At 38.9% G+C, this 22,614-nt stretch overlaps 2 protein-coding genes across 3 annotated transcripts in view; one reads left to right on the top strand and one right to left on the bottom strand.

The window, feature by feature from the left end:
- The window catches only part of SMIM14 (small integral membrane protein 14), a 66,505-nt gene that overhangs the window by 21,116 nt on the left and 22,775 nt on the right, over positions 1–22,614 (bottom strand). Inside the window, exons 2-3 of one of the 2 annotated variants that reach the window (XM_081251346.1) lie at positions 18,994–19,044; positions 18,326–18,435 (exon numbers count right to left, since the gene is read on the bottom strand). In XM_081251346.1, the coding sequence (XP_081107472.1) occupies positions 18,326–18,400 (75 nt within the window). In that variant the 5' untranslated portion in view covers positions 18,401–18,435; positions 18,994–19,044. The remainder of the gene's footprint in view (positions 1–18,325; positions 18,436–18,993; positions 19,045–22,614) is intronic. The other variant, XM_081251345.1, reaches the window with a different exon arrangement.
- On the top strand, positions 8,559–9,009 carry LOC308619688 (small ribosomal subunit protein uS8-like). Its single transcript, XM_081238759.1, has one exon. The coding sequence runs from the start codon at positions 8,588–8,590 to the stop codon at positions 8,978–8,980; it is 393 nt and encodes a 130-aa protein (XP_081094885.1). The 5' UTR covers positions 8,559–8,587; the 3' UTR covers positions 8,981–9,009.

Raw genomic sequence — 22,614 nt, 5'->3', positions numbered from 1 at the left:
ATATTCAAAATCCTGTACTCAACCATAATGGAAAAGAATATGAAAAAGAATGTATGTATATATATATATATATATATATATATATATATACACACATATATATATATATGTAGAACTGAATCACTCTGCTATACAGCAGAAATTAACACTACACTGTAAATCAACTATACTTCAATTAAAAAAAAAAGAAAACCAAGGATAATAAATGAAGGAAACAGGCATGGCAGTATCTACAGGATGGAGCCATAAACTTCAAGTATTTTCTGTATTACAGTGGAGTGGCGGGAACCACATGTGGACTATCTACAGCCAATGGTTGCTGCCTAGGTAAACCTTCATGCTAACACTGATCCCAGGATCCCAGGGAAGATCTAGGGTCTTCCTCACCTAACCAGGATGGCCATGTAAAGTTCCTTAGATGAGTTAGCTTCAAAATCGAAGAGAAAACATAGTACGATTAGAAGAAATGTTTTTCTTCCTTGGGGAAAAAGACAGAAAACAGAGATTTAAAGAATACAAGAGTCTTGGCACAGAGATTTCCTGTTAGGGAAAATGTAGAACCTAAAATAGTCTCTTAGGATATCCAGGAAGCCTCATATAGAACCTTGGCTGTCAGAGGCTGATGGATCAAAATAAGACTCTAGGGCTTCCCTGGTGGTGCAGTGGTTGAGAATCTCCCTGCTAATGCAGGGGACACGGGTTCGAGCCCTGGTCTGGGAGGATCCCGCATGCCGCGGAGCAACTAGGCCCGTGAGCCACAACTACTGAGCCTGCGCGTCTGCAGCCTGAGCTCCACAACAAGAGAGACCGCGATAGTGAGAGGCCCGCGCACCGCGATGAAGAGTGGCCCCCACTTGCCACAACTAGAGAAAGCCCTTGCACAGAAACAAAGACCCAACACAGCAAAAATAAATAAATTAATTAATAAACTGCTACCCCCAACATCTTCAAAAAAAATAATAATAAGACTTTAATGACAAAAAGCAGATAAATGGAACTTCTATGAGGAATCTTACCTTGGAGAAATTCTTTCAAGAAAATTACAAAAAACAGAAAGTCTCTCTTTGGAGTTATCAAAAGGTACCTGCTATGGATGTTCGTGTTTCTCCCACCACTCCAAATTCATATGTTGTAGCCCTAATTCCCAAAGTGATGGAATTCGGGGGTGGGGGCCTTTGGGAGGTGATTAGGTTTAGATGAGGTCATGAGAGTGGAGCCACCATGATGGAATTAGTGCCCATATAGGAAGAGGGTGAGACCAGAGCCGTCATTCTCTCTGTGCCATGTGAGGGTATGGCAAGGTGGCTCTCTGAAAACCAAGAAAAGAGCCAAATCACCCTGGCAAATCTGGCAACACCTTGATCTTGGACTTCCCAGTGCCTCCAGAACTGTGAGAAATAATTACTTGTTGTCTAAGCTGCCCAGTCTGTGGTATTTTTCCAGAGAAGCCCGAGCAAACTAAGACAGTACCTAAACAAGAACTTATCTGCTGTTTTTCTATGTCTGCTCAAGAACCTCATGTACATTGGAGGTGCTCTTCTTTCCCATGCACCGGGTCTACCTGTGGACTGGTAAACAGTGTGGTACAGAACAGTGGTTCAAAAGAGAAGCTTTAAAGTCAGAGGTATCTGGTTTCAAATTCTGTGTCTGTTACTTTCTTAGGCAGAGTTTCAAACTATAGAAGAGATAAGTACAGTCTGTTATCAACCTTAATGTCATTGTGAGGATTAAATGACATAATTAAATATTATATAAAATTAAATATAAAATGTATATAAAAACTCAGGTCATGGCCCACAGAATGCTTTCGGATTATAGCAATATGCAGGAAAGGGCTGCCTGTTTGTACAAACAAGCCTATTCGTATTTATCACTACTATTTTTTCAAAAAGTGAAATTCCAAAACCAACAACAAAAAAGTACTTTCAAATCAAGGGTTAAACAGTTGGTCAATGTCCTCTGCCCAGACCTCACATAGCTCACAGTAACAGGTTAGCTTGAAATAACCTTAGACTGCCAAAACCCAGCTCCCCCTAATTTTTAATACTGCACAGCATTCCATTTAATTGCATCATTTCCAAATTTGTATATGAAAAACAATGTTGTGGTGAATGTTCATATAAATACATTCTTACATACTTGATTAATCTCTTTAGAATACAGAGTAGCGTTGCTATAATGAAAGTATGTACACTTTAAGTTTTGATATACATTGCCAAATTACAGGAGGGGAATTTTAAAGAAATGACAAAATACAAAGTACATTCAATTCAATTATTCCTGCATAATCACACCACTGAGGAAGCCCAGTGTTTCAACTGGGAGACAGCTAAAACCTAACTATATCTGATCACATTTCTTTTTTTTTTAATTTATGTTACTGAAGTATACCTGATTTACAATGTTGTGTTAATTTCTACTGTACAGCAAAGTGATTCAGTTATACATATATATATATATTCTTTTTCACATTCTTTTCCATTATGGCTCATCACAGGATATTGAATATAGTTCCCTGTGCTATACAGTAGGACCTTGTTGTTTATCCATTCAATACACAATAGTTTGCATCTGCTGATCCCAAACTCCCAATCCTTTCTTCCCCTATCCCTTCCTCCCCCTTGGCAACCACAGGTCTGTTCTCTATCCTGTGAGCCTGTTTCTGTTTCGTAGGTAAGTTCATTCGTGTCATATTTTAGATTCCACATATAAGTGGTATCATATGGTATCTTTCTCTTTCTTACTTCACTTAGTATGATAATCTCTAGATCCATCCATGTTGCTGCAAATGGCAATATTTCATTCTTTTTATGGTTGGATAGTATTCCATTGTATATATGTACCACATCTTCTATCCATTCATCTGTCGATGGACATTTAGGTTGTTTCCATGTCTTGGCTATTGTAAACAGTGCTGAAATGAACACTGGGGTGCATGTATCTTTTCCAATTATAGTTTTGTCTGGATATATGCCTAGGAGTGGGATTGTAGGATCATATGGCAACTCTATTTTTAGTTTGTTGAGGAACCTCCATACTGTGTGTTTTCCATAGTGGCTGCACCAATTTACATTCCCACCAACAGTGTAGGAGGGTTCCCTTTTCTCCACCCCCTCCTCCAGTATTTGTTATTTGAAGGCTTTTTATTTTTTCTTCTTATTTATTTATTTATTTGGCCATGCCATATGGTTTGTGGGATCTTAGTTCCCCAACCTGGGATCGAACCCAGGCCCTCGGTGAAACCTGAGTCTCAAACACTGAACCACCGGGGAATTCCCTGAAGGCTTTTTAATGATGGCCATTCTGACCGGTGTGAGGTGGTACCTCATTGTAGTTTTGATTTGCATTTCTCTAATAATTAGCAGTGTTGAGCATTTTTTCATGTGCCTTTTGGCCATCTGTGTGTCTTCTTTGGAGAAATATCTATTTAAGTCTTCTGCCCATTTTTCGATTGGGTTGTTTGATCACATTTAGTTCTTAATGACTAAGTAGCATCTCTACATATTTTCCTACAATATTAACAAAAATATTCAATAACTTGGAAGGACCACAATAATCCATGTACATTTAAGCCTGAAGACTTCAAATAATCAGATTAAAGCCAAGTCTGAGTATTTTGAAAATAGTTTTTGAATGTCTAACACTAATAGGTTGCCCAAATGATATGCATATACTTTCCCAAATCCTACAAATATACCTTCTAAATTTGAGTTTAATTAGTTTATTGAACCAAAAGTCATCACGTAATTTATGGCCACTGACAAGACAACAACATAACTTATATGCTATACCTTATGGTACAGTCTATTTTGATTATATATAAAGATATAGATATAGATACATGACTGTCCACAAACTCAATGCAACCTCTGGCTAAGAGAGCAATAAATGTCATGAAATGGGATATGTGAGTGGGGAGCAAGAGGAAGGGGGACTCTGACATTTTGCTCTGTATATCTACATTATTTCAAGCGTCCGTAATTTAGATATTCACATATTACAAGTATCATTAAAAGGAAAGACAAAATTCCAATACCATGATACTTGAAAATGAGGCTGACTCTGATTTGTTGCTATGGACTGAATGTTTGAGTCTCCTCAAAATTCATATTTTGAAATCCTAATCCCCAATGTGATGGTATTAGGAGGTGGGGCCTTTCAGAGGTGATTAGGTTACGAGGGTGGAGCCCACATGAGTGGGATTAGTGTTCTCATAAAAGAGACCCCAGAATGCTTTCTTGCCCTCTCTTCACCATATAAGGATACAAGATCTGCAACCTGGATGACGGGCTCTCACCAGAAGCCAACCATGCTAGCACCCTGATCTTGGACGTCCAGCCTCCAGAACTGTGAGAAATAAATTTCTGTTGTTTATAAGCCACCCAGTCTACAGTATTCTGTTATAGAAACTCGAACTAAGAAATTTGCTAATATGAAAAAATAAATGAAGTGAAAAAAAAACAAGTTGCAGAAACATAAATATACTATGATCCCTTCTATGTGAAAACAAATTTCTAGAGATATATAGCAGACTGTATTTTCTAAAAACGGTCATAGCAGTATTTCTAACCATACACGCTCTTCCAGAATCTTAACACTCCCCATCAAGAGGTGGAGTCTCCTAACTCAAAAATGGTTTAAAATTAACTCAAAATATATTAAAGACCTGAATGTAACACCTGAAACCATAAAAATCCCAGAAGAAAACACAGGTGGTAAGCTCCTTGACATCAGTCTTGGTGATAAGTTTTTGGATCTGACTCCAAAAGCAAAGGAAACAAATGCTAAAACAAATAAGTGAGACTACATAAAACTAAAAAGCTGTTGCATAGCAAAGGAAACCATCATCAAAATGAAAAGGCAACTTATTGAACGGGAGGAGATATTTGCACATCATATATCAGATAAGGGGTTAAATATCCAAAATATATAAAGAACTCATATACTTCAATAGCCAAATAAACAATCTGATTAAAAAATAGGCAGAGGGGGCTTCCCTGGTGGCGCAGTGGTTGAGAGTCCGCCTGCCGATGCAGGGGACACGGGTTTGTGTCCCGGTCCGGGAAGATCCCACATGTCGCGGAGCGGCTGGGCCTGTGAGCCATGGCTGCTGAGCCCGCGCGTCCGGAGCCTGTGCTCCGCAACGGGAGAGGCCACAACCGTGAGAGGCCCGCGCACCGCAAAAAAAAAAAAAAAAAAAAAAAATAGGCAGAGGATCTCAATAAACATTTTCCCAAAAAAAGACATAAAGATGGCCAACAGGTACATGAAGAGATGCTCAATATCACTAATCATCAGGGAAATGCATATCAAAACCACAATGAGGTATCATCTCACATATATCCATCATACATATATATCAATATAATGGAATTATTATTCAGCCTTAAAAAGGAACAAAATCTTGCCTTTTGCAACAACATGGATGGACCTTGAGGGAATTATGCTAAGTGAAATAAGTCAGAGAAAGACAAATACCATATGATCTCACTTATATGAGGAATTTAAAACAACAACAAAAGATCAAGCTCAAGATATAGAGAACAGATTGGCGGTTGCCAGAGGTGGGGGGGTTGGGAGGTGAGTGAAATAGGTGAAGGAGGTCAAAACGTACAAACTTCCAGTTACAAAATAATTTAAGTTATGGGGATGTAATGTACAGCATAGTGACTATAGTTAGTAATAACATATTGCATATTTGAAAGTTGCTAAGACAGTAGATCTTAATAGTTCTCATCACAAGAAAAATAATTGTAACCGTGTATGGTAACAAGTGTTAACTAGACTTACTGTGACAATCATTTCCCAATATATACAAGTCGCACACCTAAAACTAATGTTATTTGTCAGTTATACCTCAATTAAAAAAAGAGGTGAAGTCTATTCCCCCCCCTCTTAAAGCTGAGCAGGCTCAGGACTGCTACAACCAGAAGTATAGTAGAAGTGCTGTATGTGACTTCTTAGGCTAGGTTATAAAAAGTATCCAGGCTGCATGGTTCTTTCCCTCCCCCATCCTCTCTTGGGATGGATGCTTCTTGCCCTTGGAACCAAGCCACTGTGCTGTGAGGAAGCCAAGCAGCCACATGAAAAGGCCGTATGTAGGTGTTCTGGCTGACAGTACTAGGCAGGGTTTCAGCCACCAGCCAGCATCAACTGCCAGACAGTGAGTGAGCAAGCCTCCAGATGCTTTTCCCGCTCCCAGCCTCTCAGTCGTCCAGCTAAGAACCCAGACATTATGCAGCAGACAAGCCATCTCCACTGTGCTCTGTATGAACTCTAGACACACAGTTTGTTAACTTAATTAAAAGGTTTTTCCTATGCCACTGAGTTTTAGGGTAATTTGTTATACAGCCATAATAACAGAAATATAAGAGAAACTGTAAATAGCTTAAAATCAGTAAAGTGGCAATGAGAGGCTGGGGAACATAGGGAGATTTTTACTTTTCCATTTCTACACTTAGTACTGCTTGAATTTTGTGCCATGAGGACAGGCACTAGCTATTTTATCTTTTAAATAAAACATAACCTCACTTCTGTGAAGGAGGCCAGAAGGGGGTCCCCTCACACAGTACAACCTGATGTCAATTACAAGGAGAATTGTCAATTACAGACCTCAACAGAAGATCATCAATCACAGGCCCCAACAGGAAAAGATGTACACTGCATCTCCTACAAGAAACTGACTACCCCAGCAACTCAGTCAATGAGAAGCCATCATCACCCTGAGCTCCTACTTTTCTCCAATGGGCTTTTGTTCAAAACAACCCCTCCCAACTTACTCTTTTTTCTCTATAAAATAACGTCCCTCTCCTTTGTTCCTTGGACTTGCTAAATAATATTAAATTGGGGATAAAATATATATACCATAGTTATCTAAATGTTTATTTGTGAGAAAGATCTGGGAAGGTGCATACCAAATTCATCTAGGGAAGTAGGAACATGCCAGATATAGAGAAGTGAGTGAGAAGTTTGTTCTTTCTTTTAATGTATTGATTTTGTGAAAAAACATTAGTATATTATTCATATTAATAAACATTTTACAAAAATATAAATTAATAGGAAAAGATACTAGCAGTAGATATATTTGCTGGGTAGAGAAGTTTCTCAAGAAACTTTTCAGGCATACATCTTCCAGGAAAAGGCCAATAATAGGTCTTACTTAACGTGACTTATTTAAGTACAGTGGACATTAGTCACAATTTACAAGGCCTTCAGGCTTGTAAGAGGAATCTGACCAATGATCTCCCAGATCACATGCTTACAGTACTTTAATACGGAAACAAATGTAAGTAAATTAGAGATGCAGAAGTTTCAGTTACACGGTTTAGATTAGAGCTGAAATACAGAGCTCAACAAACAAACAAAAGGGGGATTATCTGCATTCCAAACCTTAGGTTACAACAGAAAGGAGGAAAAACACAAAGCATAACCTAAATTCACATTTCTAAATCCATCTGTTCTCTTTCTGGAACGCCTATCATTAATAGAAAAAACTGTATACCAAGAGACAGCCAGTCAAGGAGAACAGGAGAAGGAGGTGGCAAGAGAGCAAAAGAGGATAAAAACAGAATAATTCTGCAAATGGGGAACTGAAAAAGTCTCTTGCCAGGCCGTCTTTATGGTTGTAAGGAAATATAAGTGATTTTTAAAAAACCCAAACAACTAGATATATCAGTTATAAGGAAATTACTCCTTAAAAACAAAACTAACCTCAGAGGAGACACACACCAAAAAACCTACAACTTAAAAGAATGATTTATAATTAGACTATGATTTTGTGTTGGCATCTTTCTACATATCTAGTAGTATTCTACTACTACATCAATAAAAACCCATATTTATCAATAGGCATATTCCCATGTTAACAAGTAATGAAACAGAACTGTATGTAACATGATAAAGATATCTGATTTTAATTGAAAGGGACTCACTGTATATTCTTTTTTTTTTTTTTTTTTTTTGCAGTACGTGGGCCTCTCACTGCCGTGGCCTCTCCCGCCGCGGAGCACAGGCTCCGGACGCGCAGGCTCCGCGGCCACGGCTCACGGGCCCAGCTGCTCCGCGGCACGCGAGATCCTCCCGGACTGGGGCACGAACCCGCGTCCCCCGGATCGGCAGGCGAACTCCCAACCACTGCGCCACCAGGGAAGCCCAGCCCACTCACTGTATATTCTTATCCACCTCTTTAAGTCTTCTTAGCCAGTATTTAATGAGTAAAACATTAAAGTTCTAATTAGAGTATTAGATTAGGTTAGAAAAATGCCTGTAATGTCAGATAATGCCTCCATTTTTTAATGTTTCTGAACATTCCTGAGACAAACAGAACCTGGCAAACAAATCCTGGCAAAACACTTACCTGGCAAAATACATCTGCATTAAAAACAGTCTAATACCTGTGTAACCCAAGGGTGTAATTAAATCATAGGAAGGAAACATGCCAATAGAATAAGTAAAGCTTTACTTGTCATGAGCACCCCAAAACGGGCATTCGTTGTACTGCAGTCTTACCAACCTTGAACTGAAACAGTTTATAATGTATCATTTAAAACACTCCTATTTCTTTCCTCCATCTTTCTGTGCCGCCATAATGGTGCACATGAATGTCCTGGCTGATGCTCTCAAGAGTATCAACAATGCCGAAAAGAGAGGCAAACGCCAGGTTCTTATTAGGCTGTGCTCCAAAGTCATCGTCAGGTTTCTCACTGTGATGATGAAGCATGATTACATTGGCGAATTTGAAATCATCGATGATCACAGGGCTGGGAAAATTGTTGTGAACCCCACAGGCAGGCTAAGTAAGTGTGGAGTGATCAGCCCCAGGTTTGATGTGCAACTCAAAGATCTAGAAAAATGGCAGAATAACCTGCTCCCGTCCCGTCAGTTTGGTTTCATTGTACTGACAACCTCAGCTGGCATCATGGACCATGAAGAAGCAAGACGAAAACACACAGGAGGGAAAATCCTTGGATTCTTTTTCTAGGGATGTAATACATACGTGCAAATAAAATGCCTCAGAGGAAAAAAAATAAAATAATAAAAATAAAAAATAAAACACTTCTATAAGAATACAGTGATACAGTCATTTGCTTTAAAAGTCCATATTGCAGATATATTGGGTTGGCCAAAAAGTTCGTTCATGCTTTTCTGTTAAGATGGCTCTAGTAGCACTTAGTTGTCTTTAACTTCATTCAAAACAACTTTTTTAGATTGTATGTGACAGCTCTCATATCAGCGTGCATTTAAAAAAAGACTTATCAAAACTGGTGAACTTCTGTGTAGCCATTTTAATACTGAAGATAGAAGAAAAAAAGCAACATTTTCGGCATATTTTGCTTTATTATTTCAAGAAAGGTAAAAACGACTGAAATGCAAAAAAAGATTTTGTGCAGTGTATAGAGAAGGTGCTGTGACTGATCAAACATGTCAAAAGTGGTTTGTGAAGTTTCATGCTGGAGATTTCTCACTGGACGATGCTCCACTGTCGGGCAGACCAGCTGAAGTTGATAGTGATCAAATTGAGACATTAATTGAGAACAATCAACATTATACCATGCGGGAGATAGCCGACATACTCAAAATATCCAAATCAAGCACTGAAAATCATCTGCACCAGCTTGGTTATGTTAATCGCTTTGATGTTTGGGTTCTGTGTTAAGTCAAGCAGAAAAAAACCTTCTTGACCATATTTCTGCATTTGAAACGTAATGAAAACGTTCTGTTTTTAAAACAAATTGTGACGGGTGAGGAAAAGTGGATAATGTACAATAATGTGGAACGGAAGAGATGGTGGGGCAAGTGAAATGAACCACCACCAACCACACCAAAGGCCGGTTATCATCCAAAGAAGGTTGGATCGTGTATATGGTGGGATTGCAAGGGAGTCCTGTATTATAAGCTCCTTCTGGAAAACCAAACAATTAATTCCAACAACTACTGCTCCAAATTAGACCAACTGAAAGCAGCACTTGACGAAAAGCATCCAGAATTAGTCAACAGAAAATGCATAATATTCTATCAGGATAATACAAGACCACATGTTTCTTTGATGACCATGCAAAAATTGTTACAGCTTGGCTGGGAAGTTCTGATTCATCTGCCTTATTCACCAGATATGAACCTTCAAATGTCCATTTATTTCAGTCTTTACAAAATTCTCTTAATAGAAAAAAATTTCCATTCCCTGGAAGACCGTAAAAGGCACCTGGAACAGTTCTTTGCTCAAAAAGATAATAAGTTTTGGGAAGGACTTCCCTGGTGGCGCACTAGTTAAGAATCCGCCTGCCAATGCAGGGGACGTGGGTTCGAGCCCTGGTCCAGGAAGATTCCACATGCCATGGAGCAACTAAGCCTGCAAGCCACAACTACTGAGCCCACACGCCACAACGACTGAAGCCCACACGCCTAGAGCCTGTGCTCCACAACAGGAGAAGCCACCTCAATGAGAAGCGTGTGCACCGCAATGAAGAGTAACCCCCACTTGCTGCAACTAGAGAAAGCCTGCGCACAGCAATGAAGACCCAACACAGCCAAAAATAAATAAATAAATTTATTTTAAAAAAAAGTTTTGGGAAGATGGAAGTATGAAGTTGGCTGAAAAATGACAGAAGGTAGTGGAACAAAAGGGTGAATACATTGTTCAATAAAGTTCTTGGTGAAAATGAAAAACGTGTCTTTTATTTTTACTTAAAAACCAAAGGCACCTTGGTCAACCCAATACAATAAAATGCATGAAAATCAGATTTATATTCTTTGTACTGGTACAGCTTAGCAGTTAAATAATCAGAACATACACAGAACTGGTGAGGCAATAGTAAAGCGTTTGAATTGCTGTTTATGTCCATTTAGCCTTAGAAGACATACAAGTTTTTTCTATATATTTTTAACATGAGAACAAACTGTACCAATTTAGAAATCAACAAAGGTAAGATGAGAATACAGTCTTATTAAAATTATTAAAAAGCTAAACATGGTAGAATATATTTTCTCTGCAAATTACATAACAGTGCATTCAAAACTTTTATTCTTCAGCGGAAAAAGTCTGTGATTACTAGTTTTTCTATAGAACTGTCCTGCTTATAATACCTCTGAAGATGCTTACAAAGTTTTATTTTTAAGTTAATATTTGAATAGGTAATGTACTCTCATAGTTTTAAAAGGTAAAAATACAGTGAAGAGTCTCTCTCCCACAGTTTTCTCCTATCCCTCTACCGCCTCCTTGACTGCAAATATAGTGCTTTTTTTAAGGTACCTGAAGGAAACCGACAGGAAGCAGAGCAGATCATGGTACCGAAGAAACAGCACAGGGCCTGGAGCTAATGCCAAGCTCGAATGTGCCTCTGCCACTCTCTGGTCGGCTCCAATACCTGGGAAAACCTCAGTGTCCTCATTTGTAAAAGGAGGATCGACATCAGAGGATTTCTGTGGGTTTAAAATAGTGCCTACATTCCCTTCAAACTCTCCCCAATATAACCATTGTTATGAATCTGAGATATATTCCTTGGAACCTCTTCTATGCATTTACAAACATTATCCTGACCTACACATACTCTAACCTTAACCTGCAAAGGCATCTCTATGGCTTTCACTAACATTTCTCAGATACTTCTAAAATATGTTTCTTCTTTTATTTCTAATTGTTTTTGCATTCTCTGTTGTTTGGGACATAAACAGTTTGTCCCAGACGTGATGGACTCTCTCTTTTGTCAGTATTATTCCTGTGTTCAACTGTTTTGGCTTTGAATTAATTTTGTCTGAGATCAAGAGTATCACATTCTTTTGGGACAGCTTCCCCTACACCCCCACTCCTTTTATCACTTATCTATGAGATTTTGTTTTCAGTGTCTGTCTCCCTTGATAAACAACAGCATTTAAAAACTCCAACCTGTCTCTATTAATAAGCAAGTATAATCCACTCACACATAACATTTTACTTTATGCTTTCTATTAACTATGCTTCTCTTCTTTCTTCCTGCCTGCCTTCAGCTTACTTGGTTTTCCTTTTTCTTTCTTTTTTTTTTTTTTTTTTAATAAACCCTAATTCTCCCCCCTATTCAAAGGTTCTCAAATGTGTCAGTACTAGGGCATACGGATATCTGAGAGGCAGTTCTTTGGTTGTTGTGACTGGCTTGCATCCCCCCTAACTTTCAAAGGTCCTGCCACACATGCACTAAGTGAAAAACCTGAGCTTATAATATAATCTAAGTCCATTTCAAAGAAAAACACAAAGTATTTTTTGGATGGTTATACTCAGCACAGAATTATCGAGGAATTTAACTGGACTTTCACATTTAAATCAAGGGAAGACTATACTTAGTTTTGTTTATGACTCTACCAAGAATTTGGTGACTTTGAAACTTTACCATTTCAAAAAATCATGTTGCTTGTGGTACTTAAGGCCAGCATAACATACTTGTATAGGTCTGCATTTTTAGCTATACATTCATAATGACTTTTCATATTAGAAGGATCTAACTATTTCATCTTGTCTTCTAATGTAGCTGTACCTGCGACCACATTGTAGTCCTTTTATTTTCTTCAACTCTTTGCTTGTTTTTCTGTTCATATTTATTAATGAAGGACTAGGCTGGGTGAGCAGCTAGGGTATACAAACAGCTTCCCTTATCAAGAAAGCATGTGGGTAGCTATAACCCTGGAATGTCCCTTCACCATTATCCTGGGATCTCCATTCACCATCACCCTGGAAATTACTTTTGCCTCTCTCATATGCTGGATCTACTGCTTTCTACACTCGAAATCTCTTTTTTCTTGGTTTATACCTACATCTTGGTGAAAAACAGTTCATCCTCTAGTAACCAGCTAAGAAAAGGTACATGAGGTAAAATTTTTTAAGACTCTCCTCCTATTTGATAGTTTGGTTGGATATAGAATGATGGATTGGTAATAATTTCCATTCAGAATTTAAAGTCACTGTGCTAATGCCTTCCAGTTTTGCTGTTGAAAAGTCTAAAAGCCATTTAGACACTTGATCCTTTGTATGTGACCTGTATTTTCAGGAATGGCAAGGCAGCCAGAAACGGTAGAACAAAGTGAGCAAACCGGAACCAGTGGAGTGAAGGGGGCCACATAGGGCCACATAAATTTTGCTTTTTTTCCCTATGAGTGTCATGGGGAACTACTGCAGAATTTTGAGGCAAGGAGGAACATTACCTGACTTATCAGAAATAGTTAATTTCAACTCCTGTAGTGAGACTAAAGTTGAAGAAAATGGAGATGGCAAGAGGGTAGAAGCAAGGAGACCAACAAGGAGGCTAATTTCAATAACCTAGGCAAGAGATGATGGTAGGTTAGACCAGGGTGTTTCACTGGAGGTGTGAGAAATGGCTGGATTCTGGATATATATTTTTAAGGTTGAGCCAAAGGGATTTGGTTCTGCATTAGCCATGGGGTTGAAAGAACAGAGTAAAAGATGACACAAAAGCTGTTGCCTGAGCAACCAGAATAATGGAGTGAATAGAGAAGACAGGGAATTCCCTGGCGGTCCAGTATTTAGGACTCGGTGTTTTCACTGCCGTGGCCCGGGTTCAATCCCTGGTCGGGGAACTAAGCCTCATGGCGTGGCCAAAAGAAAAAAAAAATAGAGAAGACAGAAGTATAAGGTTGGGGACAAGAAAAGTTCAGTTATGCACACATCAAGTACAAAATGTCTACTATTTGTCCAAATGGAGATGTTGCATCAACAGTTGGATACACAGAAGTCTGGAATTCAGGAGCAGCCGCTTTTTGGCTGGGCTGTTTTGGAGCATGGGCTCGTTTTGGCATTTACATTCCCTTTGATCCTATTCATTTTCCATGCCAGGTTATCCAGTGTGAGCCACATAATATTTTTTTAATATGTCCTTTTCTGCTTAAATCATCTAAAACTTCTATTACTTACAGTGAAGAACCTTAACTGAAATGATTACTAAATCAGGAAAATAAATTAGTTTTAAATTGTGAATGAACAGAACTTTATTAAAATGAAAAGGAACTAATGGTAAAATCTTCACTGCTTCTAAGCTGAATATATCCCTTGGCAAAGCCCATCTACTTCCACAGAATAGGCAAAACAAAAACTGCAACCCAACATACAACTAATGAGCTAACCATAAAAAAAATCATTAAAATCCTCAAGTTTCCCAAAATGAGTTTCTCTTCCCTCTGGAATCTTCAATACTGCTATCAGCATATTATACATAAGGGGATCATCCACCAGTAATTTATATTGTGTGAAAATATCCATCATATACAAGGAAATCCAATTTTATTACATAAGGTCAAAAATTAAAAAAATTCCAAATTAGAACTTGAAATTAATGAGATGGTATGCTATTACAAAGATGAATTAGATGTCCATTTTTTTAAAAAATGAGAATAAATCTCTGCACTGTTATCATACTATAACACAGTATTATTGTATCTATGAGCTTCCTAAGCATGCAGACACCTAAATTCTGGTAGTTATAACTAATATAGAAAAATTATACCCTCAGATAAATTGCTTTTAAAACATAGGCTGGGGCTTCCCTGGTGGTGCAGTGGTTAAGAATCTGCCTGCCAATGCACGGGACACGGGTTCGAGCCCTGGTCCAGGAAGATCCCACATGCCGCGGAGCAACTAAGCCCCTGTGCCACAACTACCGAGCCCGTGCTCTAGAGCCCGTGCACCACAACTACTGAGCCTGCGTGCTACAACTACTGAAGTCCATGCACCTAGAGCCCATGCTCCACAACTAGAGAAGCCACCGTAATGAGAAGCCCGCGCACCACAATGAAGAGTAGCCCCCACTCACTGCAACTAGAGAAAGCCTGCGCGCAGCAACAAAGACCCGACGCAGCCAAAAATAAATAAATTTATACAAATAAATAAATAAATACAATACAATACAATACAATAAAATATAGGCTGTAGAGTTAGAGTTCCACAGGGTAATAAGATAACAGATACTGGGAAAAAAGGGTCCTATAAAGTATGAGTGGAAGACAATGGATGCATGAGAGGTAGAAAAGTCTAGTATTGATATATTACAAAAGAATACAACGAAGTTTAAATGAAAATATTGATAGTTTTTGTTAGATAACTTTTTTCTGATTATAAGATTTATTATCACAGAAAATACAAGAAAGTATAAAAGAGAAGTCTCAGCCCATATTCCAGAATCCAGAGATAACCACTTTTAACATTTCAGTGTATTCTCTTCTAGTCTTTCTTCCTATGCACACGTGTATATGAAATGGGTGGGTGTGTGGGTGTATGTGTATATGTACACAAATGCAAGATCTATTAAACACCATTGGTACATCTTTTTTTTTCATTTCATATAACACACATTTCTCTCTTGTTTTAAAATATTTTTCAAAGACAACTATTTTAAACAAGATTTTACCATATGAATTTCCATGATATAACCACTGTCCTACTAGTCAACATTAAGGTTGCTTATAACTTTTTATTACTATAAATAATGCTACAATAAATAGTATTATTCATAAATCTTTGAATTTCTGAATTTAGAGACCATATTTCTAATGATACTTCCTAGGGAAAATGTTTAGAAAGCACTTAAATATCAACAATGTAGATATGATCCAAAAATGCTGCTTGATTCTGAATTTAAATAAAAGAAGAAGAAATACACATGAAATAAAAATTAAAAAGCACAATTCAGTTCAAACAAACATCTATCAAACCTTGCCAGCAAGTTTCCTTAATGAATCAAAGGAGTTTCTCCTCCCTCTGGAATCTTCAATACTGCTATCAGCATGTTATACATAAGGGGATCATCCATCAGTAATTTATATTGTGTGAAAATATCCATCATACAATAAAAAATGTGGACTTTTAAAAGATCTGTAAAAATCTGAAATCTATTTTCACATAATTACGAAGTATTTCAAACCAAGAATGCTATAAGTAACGTCCCATCAAGCATGAATTAATGTGCCCATTAAAAAAAGAAAAAAAAAAGCTAAACATGGCTTCCTTGACAATCTACTAAAGTAAAGTTAAGTGTACAGGGAATCCTAAAAAAGTAGGGCTTAGTTTTAGTCATCTCTTAAAAAGCAGCAGATCTAATAGAATAAAGCATGTTAAAAATAAAAAATACCGGGCTTCCCTGGTGGCGCAGTGGTTGAGAGTCCGCCTACCAACGCAGGGAACACAGGTTCGTGTCCCGGTCTGGGAAGATCCCACATACCGCGGAGCGGCTGGGCCCATGAGCCATGGCTGCTGAGCCTGTGCATCCGGAGCCTGTTTTCCGCAACAGGAGAGGCCACAGCCGTGAGAGGCCCGCGTACCGCAAAAAAATAAAATAAAATAAAAAATAAAAATAAAAAATACTATACTAAGAAATAAAAAGAGGTAGTAGCCCTTATTAAACACTAATCTACTGGGAAATTTTACCACAATTAAATTACAAGTCTATTTTTTGTTCCTAATATCAGAGTAATTTGAAAAAAATTTGCTTTATGTTTGATTGAATTAAGACATTAAAAACTATCAGCTCAAACTTCATAAATAAACAGGAGAAAATATTTTTTAAACTCTTCTCAGATTAATCTATTTTTACATCAATTACCAGAGATATGACACTGCCATTTTATTTCTATATTCACAAGAGTCTGATTTAATTTATAAGTTCTTAGTTTATTTCTATCCCTCTAAGGCATTCTTAAGGATCGTAAGTCCTAGTATATGCTAATTCTCAAAGGAACATCATTCACAATCAATGTACTTCTAATCACTGTACATAGACAATGAGTGAGCAGAAAACTTGCTTATTCAAGTACTCCAGCAAATGTTTGTACTTGCCTTTATTAACTGGCCTATAATAATATACCCCGGTACAAGAGTATTTTTTTTTTTTTTTTTTTTTTTTTTCTTTTTGCGGTATGCGGGCCTCTCACTGTTGTGGCCTCTCCCGTTGCGGAGCACAGGCTCCGGATGCACAGGCCCAGCGGCCATGGCTCACGGGCCCAGCCGCTCCGCGGCATATGGGATCCTCCCAGACCGGGGCACGAACCCGTATCCCCTGCATCGGCAGGCGGACTCTCAACCACTGCGCCACCAGGGAGGCCCAAGAGTATTTTAAAACAGCAAAATGTTGTTATAATGTATAACATAATAATAATATACAGTTGACTCTTGAACAACAAAGGGGTTAGGGACGCTAACCCGCCATACAGTTGAAAATCCGCATGTAACTTATAGTCAGCCCTCAGTATACACAATTCCTCCAAATATGCAGTTCTACATCCTTGGATTCAACCAACTGCGGACGGTGTAATACTGCAGTATTTACTATTGAAAAAAAATCCACATGTAAGTGGACCCTCAGAGTTCAAACCTATGCTGTTCAAGGGTCAATTGTACTTTATTGTTAATAATGGTCAAATTTTTCCTTTGTATATAAAAAGTATAAAGTATAGTACATAAACAGCCCTGTATTTAAGCTTTAAAAGTCTATAAAAACCTACAGTTGGGGCTTCCCTGGTGGCGCAGTGGTTGAGAGTCCGCCTGCCGATGCAGGGGACATGGGTTCGTGCCCCGGTCTGGGAAGATCCCACATGCCGCGGAGCGGCTGGGCCCGTGAGCCATGGCTGCTGAGCCTGGGCGTCCGGAGCCTGTGCTCTGCAACGGGAGAGGCCACAACAGTGAGAGGCCCGCGTACCACCAAAAAACAAAAACAAAAACAAAAAAACCTACAGTTGAAATCTCACTACACTCAAAGCCTGTTGTTCAGAAATCTGCCTCTGCCAAATAATTGATTTGGATCTGGAAATAAACTATATAGAGATTTTTATTGTCATGCCATTTGTTGGAGTAGGATTTGAACTATATCATAAGAGGAAGTGTGACTTCATAGTAGTTTATCAGGTAAACAAGTTCCGTATAGCCAAAAATTATATATATTAATACAGAACAGAGGACTTCCCTGGCGGTCCAGTGGTTAAGACTCTGCGCTTCAACGCAGGGAGCGTCAGTTCGATCCCTGGTCAGGGAACTAAGATCCCACGTGCCACATGTTATGGCCAAAAAATAAAATACAGAACAGAAAAGCCTCTACACAAATGTGTGTTTCCCACCCATGATGGTGAATTTCGCCAACAAAAATCTACCATAAATAAAGACAGCAATCTGTTTTTATCTCTAATAAAAGAACTGCTGGCAAGCATTTTAACCATTATGACTTAAACCACTGTGGAATTTCAATTATGAAATAATTTTTAGTGCCCATCAGATGAAAATCTTCCAACAAACAACATGCTCCCAAAAACAAGACAGAGCGGTACAGTTCAGTTCTGAATAGGACTGTCCTGTTCATCTCACCAGATTGATCAGCCTTCTCATCGCATGTTCATGAGAGCAAACACATTCACAGGGATCGAATCCACCTTCTGCCATGATTACCCAGCTTGATTTAACTTGACTGTTTAAATCTAGGAGGAAGGAAAAAATATCATAAGACTACTATTCAGAATTACTCTTTCTCTTGAACTATGAAGAATTCATGTATGTATAAATTCATAATAGTTTTCTTAAACTAAGTACAGTTCATATTTATTAATGACTTATATCTATGAATTTATTGCTAATCTTATATGAATTATGAATCTATACAAATGATTGGCTACCACTTTACCATCAGACTGATTTCCTGTAAATGCAAATGTCTTCAGATAAGCTATACTGGCCCCATCTGTGAAGCTGATGATACTAGAGCCCTACTCTGCTTAATTACCAAATCCTTTAACTTTGTTAGCCCCAGTACTGCTATGGACTGAATGTGTCCCCACTAAAATTCGTATGTTGAAGCCTTAATCCCCAAGGGGATGGTATTTGGAGGTAGGGCCTTTGGGAGGTAGTGAGGTCATGAGAGTGGAGCCCTTATAAATGTGATTAGTGCCCTTAAAGAAGAGACTGATATCTCTCTCTCTTCAACATGTGAAGATACAGCAAGAAGGCATCCATCTACAAAGTAGGAAGAGATTCCTCACCAGACACCGAATCTGCCGACACCCTGATCACGGGCCTCCCAGAATCCAGAACTGTGAGAAATAAATGTTTGTTGTTTAAGCCAGAGGTCCCCAACCCCCGGGCTGCAGACGGCTATTGGTCCACGCCCTGTTAGGAACCAGGCCGCATGGCAGGAGGTGAGTGATGGGTGAGTGAGCTAAGCTTCATCTGCTGCTCCCCATGGCTCACATTACCACCTGAACTATCCCTCCCCACCCCCCGTGGAAAAATTATCTTCCGTGAAATTGGTCCCTGGTGCAAAAAGGTTGGGGATCGCTGGTTTAGGCCACTCAGTCTGTGCTATTTGACTATAACAGCCTAAACTGACTATGGCAACTTCGCAGCCTTTATCCTACCAAGAAAGCCCTCTGAAAGAAAAAAATGAGTTATCTAAAATGATACCAATGTGGGGGGCAGGAGGGGCATGAATTTACATGAATGAACATGATAAAAGCCAGGAAATAGCTGGGAAGATTTTGAAAAAATAAGAGTAACAAGATGGAGTACTATAGATATTTAAGATGGAATAGGCAATCAATGGAACTCGTAAATTAACTTAAAATACCTTCATTCATTCAAAAAATATTTAGCACCTGTGCTAGGCATTAGCAATATAAAAGTGAGCAAAAACTGATACAGTCCTTACCCTAAGGGTGTTCACATTCTAATAGTGGAGACAGATATTAATCTAAATATTTTAAAAATTATAAATGCAAACTTGTAAATGTTATAAAAGATAAATGAACCAAAAGACTGGAAAAAAACAACACACAGAATGAGAGAAAATATTTGCAAATCGTATATCTGACAATGACTTAATGTCTAGACTACATAAAGAACACCTCTAACTCAATAACAAAAGCAAGTCAATTTAAAAATGGACAAAGGGGGCTTCCCTGGTGGTAAAGTGGTTGAGAATCCGCCTGCCAATGCAGGGGACACAGGTTCGAGCCCTGGTCCAAGAAGATCCCACATACCATGGAGCAAGTAAGCCCGTGTGCTACAACTACTGAGCCTGTGCTCTAGAGCCTGTGCTCTAGAGCCTGCGAGCCACAACTACTGAGCCTGTGTAACACAACTACTGAAGCCCGCGCACCTAGAGCCCGTGATCCACAACAAGAAGCCACCGCAATAAGAAGCCTGCGCACCACATCGAAGAGTAGCCCCTGCTTGTCAAAACTAGAGAGCCCACGTGCAGCAACGAAGACACAATGCAGGGTTTCCCTGGTGGCGCAGTGGTTAAGAATCCATCTGCCAATGCAGGGCACACGGGTTCAAGCCCTGTTCCAGGAAGATCCCACATGCTGCGGAGCAACTAAGCCCGTGCGCTACAACTACTGAGCCTGTGCTCTAGAGCCCGCGAGCCCCAACTACTGAGCTCATGCACCACAACTACTGAAGCCCGCACACCTAGAGCTCATGCTCTGCAACAAGAGAAGCCACTGCAATAAGCCCGCGCACTGCAACGAACAGTAGTAGCCCCCACTCGCGGCAACTAGAGAAAGCCGTGCACAGCCAACGAAGACCCAACACAGCCATAAATAAATAATTTTAAACAAAACAAAACAAAACACAATGAGATATCACTTCACACCTATTAGGGTGACTTTAATTTTAAAAAAGGAAATAAATAATGTGGAGAAATTAGAAACCTCCTAAATGGCCTTTCAGGAAAACAGTTTGATGGGTCCTGAAGTTAAGCATAAGAATGATCAATGACCCAACAATTCCACTTCTAGGTATTTATCTCCAAAGATTTGAAAACAGGGACTCAAACAGATACTTGTATGCTAAGTGTTCATAACAGCATTATTCACAACAGCCAAAAAGTAGAAACAACTCACATGTCCATTAACTGATGTAATGGATAAACAAAATGCAGTATATACATACAATATTATTGTCATAAAAATTAATGAAGTCCTGATACACAGATGAGCCTTGAAAACATTATGCTAAGTGAAATAAGTAAGACACAAAAGGACTCATATGATCCCACTTATATGAAATATCTAGAATAGGCAAATTCATATAGACAAAGTAGAATTGTGGTTGCCAGGACCTGGAGGAGAGCAGAATGAGGAGTTATTGCTTAATAAGTAATAACTTAAGAGTTTGTTGTGATAAAGTTTTAGAAACAGGGCTTCCCTGGTGGTGCAGTGGTTGAGAGTCCGCCTGCCGATGCAGGGGACACGGGTTCGTGCCCTGGTCCGGGAAGATCCCACATGCCGCGGAGCGGCTGGGCTCGTGAGCCATGGCTGCTGAGCCTGCGCGTCCGGAGCCTGTGCTCCGCAACGGGAGAGGCCACAACAGTGAGAGGCCCGTGTACCACAAAAAAAAAAAAAAAAAAAAAAAAAGTTTTAGAAACAGATAGTGGAGATAGTTGTACAATGCTGTGAATGTAATGCCACTAAATTACAGACTTTAAAAAATGGTTAAAATGGTGAAACTTATGTATGTTTTATCACAATAAAAAAAAATCATTGTGGTTGCCCAGGACTGAGGGGCTTGAGGAGAAATGGGGAGTAACTGCTAATTGGTACAGGCTTTCTTCTCGAGTGAAGAAAATGTTCTAAAATTGATTATGGTGATGGTCACACAACTCCATGAATGTACTAAAAACCACTGTACACTTTAAACAGTGCACTGTGTGGTATGTGAATATCTCAATAAAGCTGTTACTTAAAAAAAAAAAGATAAAAGGTGCCTATAGAGTATATACAGGTTCTAAACTTATCTAGGGAGTTAGGAAGATTTTACTAAAGAAGTTAATGCTGAGTTGAAAGTGGAAGGATGCACTGGAATACAATAGGGTAAGGTGGAAGTGGAAGGTATGGGGATCTAGGGCTGGAAGCATTCTAGACACAAAGTAAAGAGCAGTGCAAGACCCTGTAGTGAGTAAGAGTATAACCTGATGAAGGAACTGAAAGAAAGCCATGATGTGCTGGAATTCAGACAGCAATCCAGACAAGAAGAGTGGTCTGAAATGAGACCAGAGAGGTCAATGGGCCAGGCCACACAGAGCTTTCCAGGTGATGTTCAAGATTAGGGCTTCATCCAAAGATCAATGTGAAGTCCATAAGGTTTAATGCCTGTGTGTTTTTAAAAGATCACCTTGGTTGCACTATGGAAAACTGACAGTAAAGAAGCTGAAGTCAACACAGGGAGCCTAGTCAAAATGCTCCTTCAATAGGTCAGTGATGATGACGTCCATTATAGAAATTTATAGGTTGAGGACAGCACATCAAATCACTGGGGGGGAAGACAAGTTATTCCATAAATGGTATTGGGGAAAGCTGACCCCTTACCCTCATTCCTTATAACAAAACAAATTCTAGATGTATGAGTGATTTTTTTAAATGAGGCCACACACAGAAATAGTCAACTAGAGCAATGGATCAGAAAAGAATGCTGACAAACTGACCCCATGATTTTAGCAGGATATAGAATGTGTAAAGGTGCTGTTTTATTTTAGTTATTTATTTTTAGAATATTTATAAAAGTTATTCTTCAAGTATTTACTATTGTTATATCTATATACATATGTCTTACTTAGATTTATTTTTTATAACAACTTCTTTGAGATAAATCACATACTATTC

This window comes from Mesoplodon bidens (genome assembly GCF_964165515.1).
Source record: "Mesoplodon bidens genome assembly, chromosome: 1".
NCBI lineage: Eukaryota > Metazoa > Chordata > Mammalia > Artiodactyla > Ziphiidae > Mesoplodon > Mesoplodon bidens.
This window is presented reverse-complemented; position numbering and strand designations above follow the sequence as displayed.

Bases quoted from the DNA above. Each gene is read 5' to 3' on its own strand.
- LOC308619688 (XM_081238759.1), top strand. From the start codon at position 8,588: ATGGTGCACATGAATGTCCTGGCTGATGCTCTCAAGAGTATCAACAAT.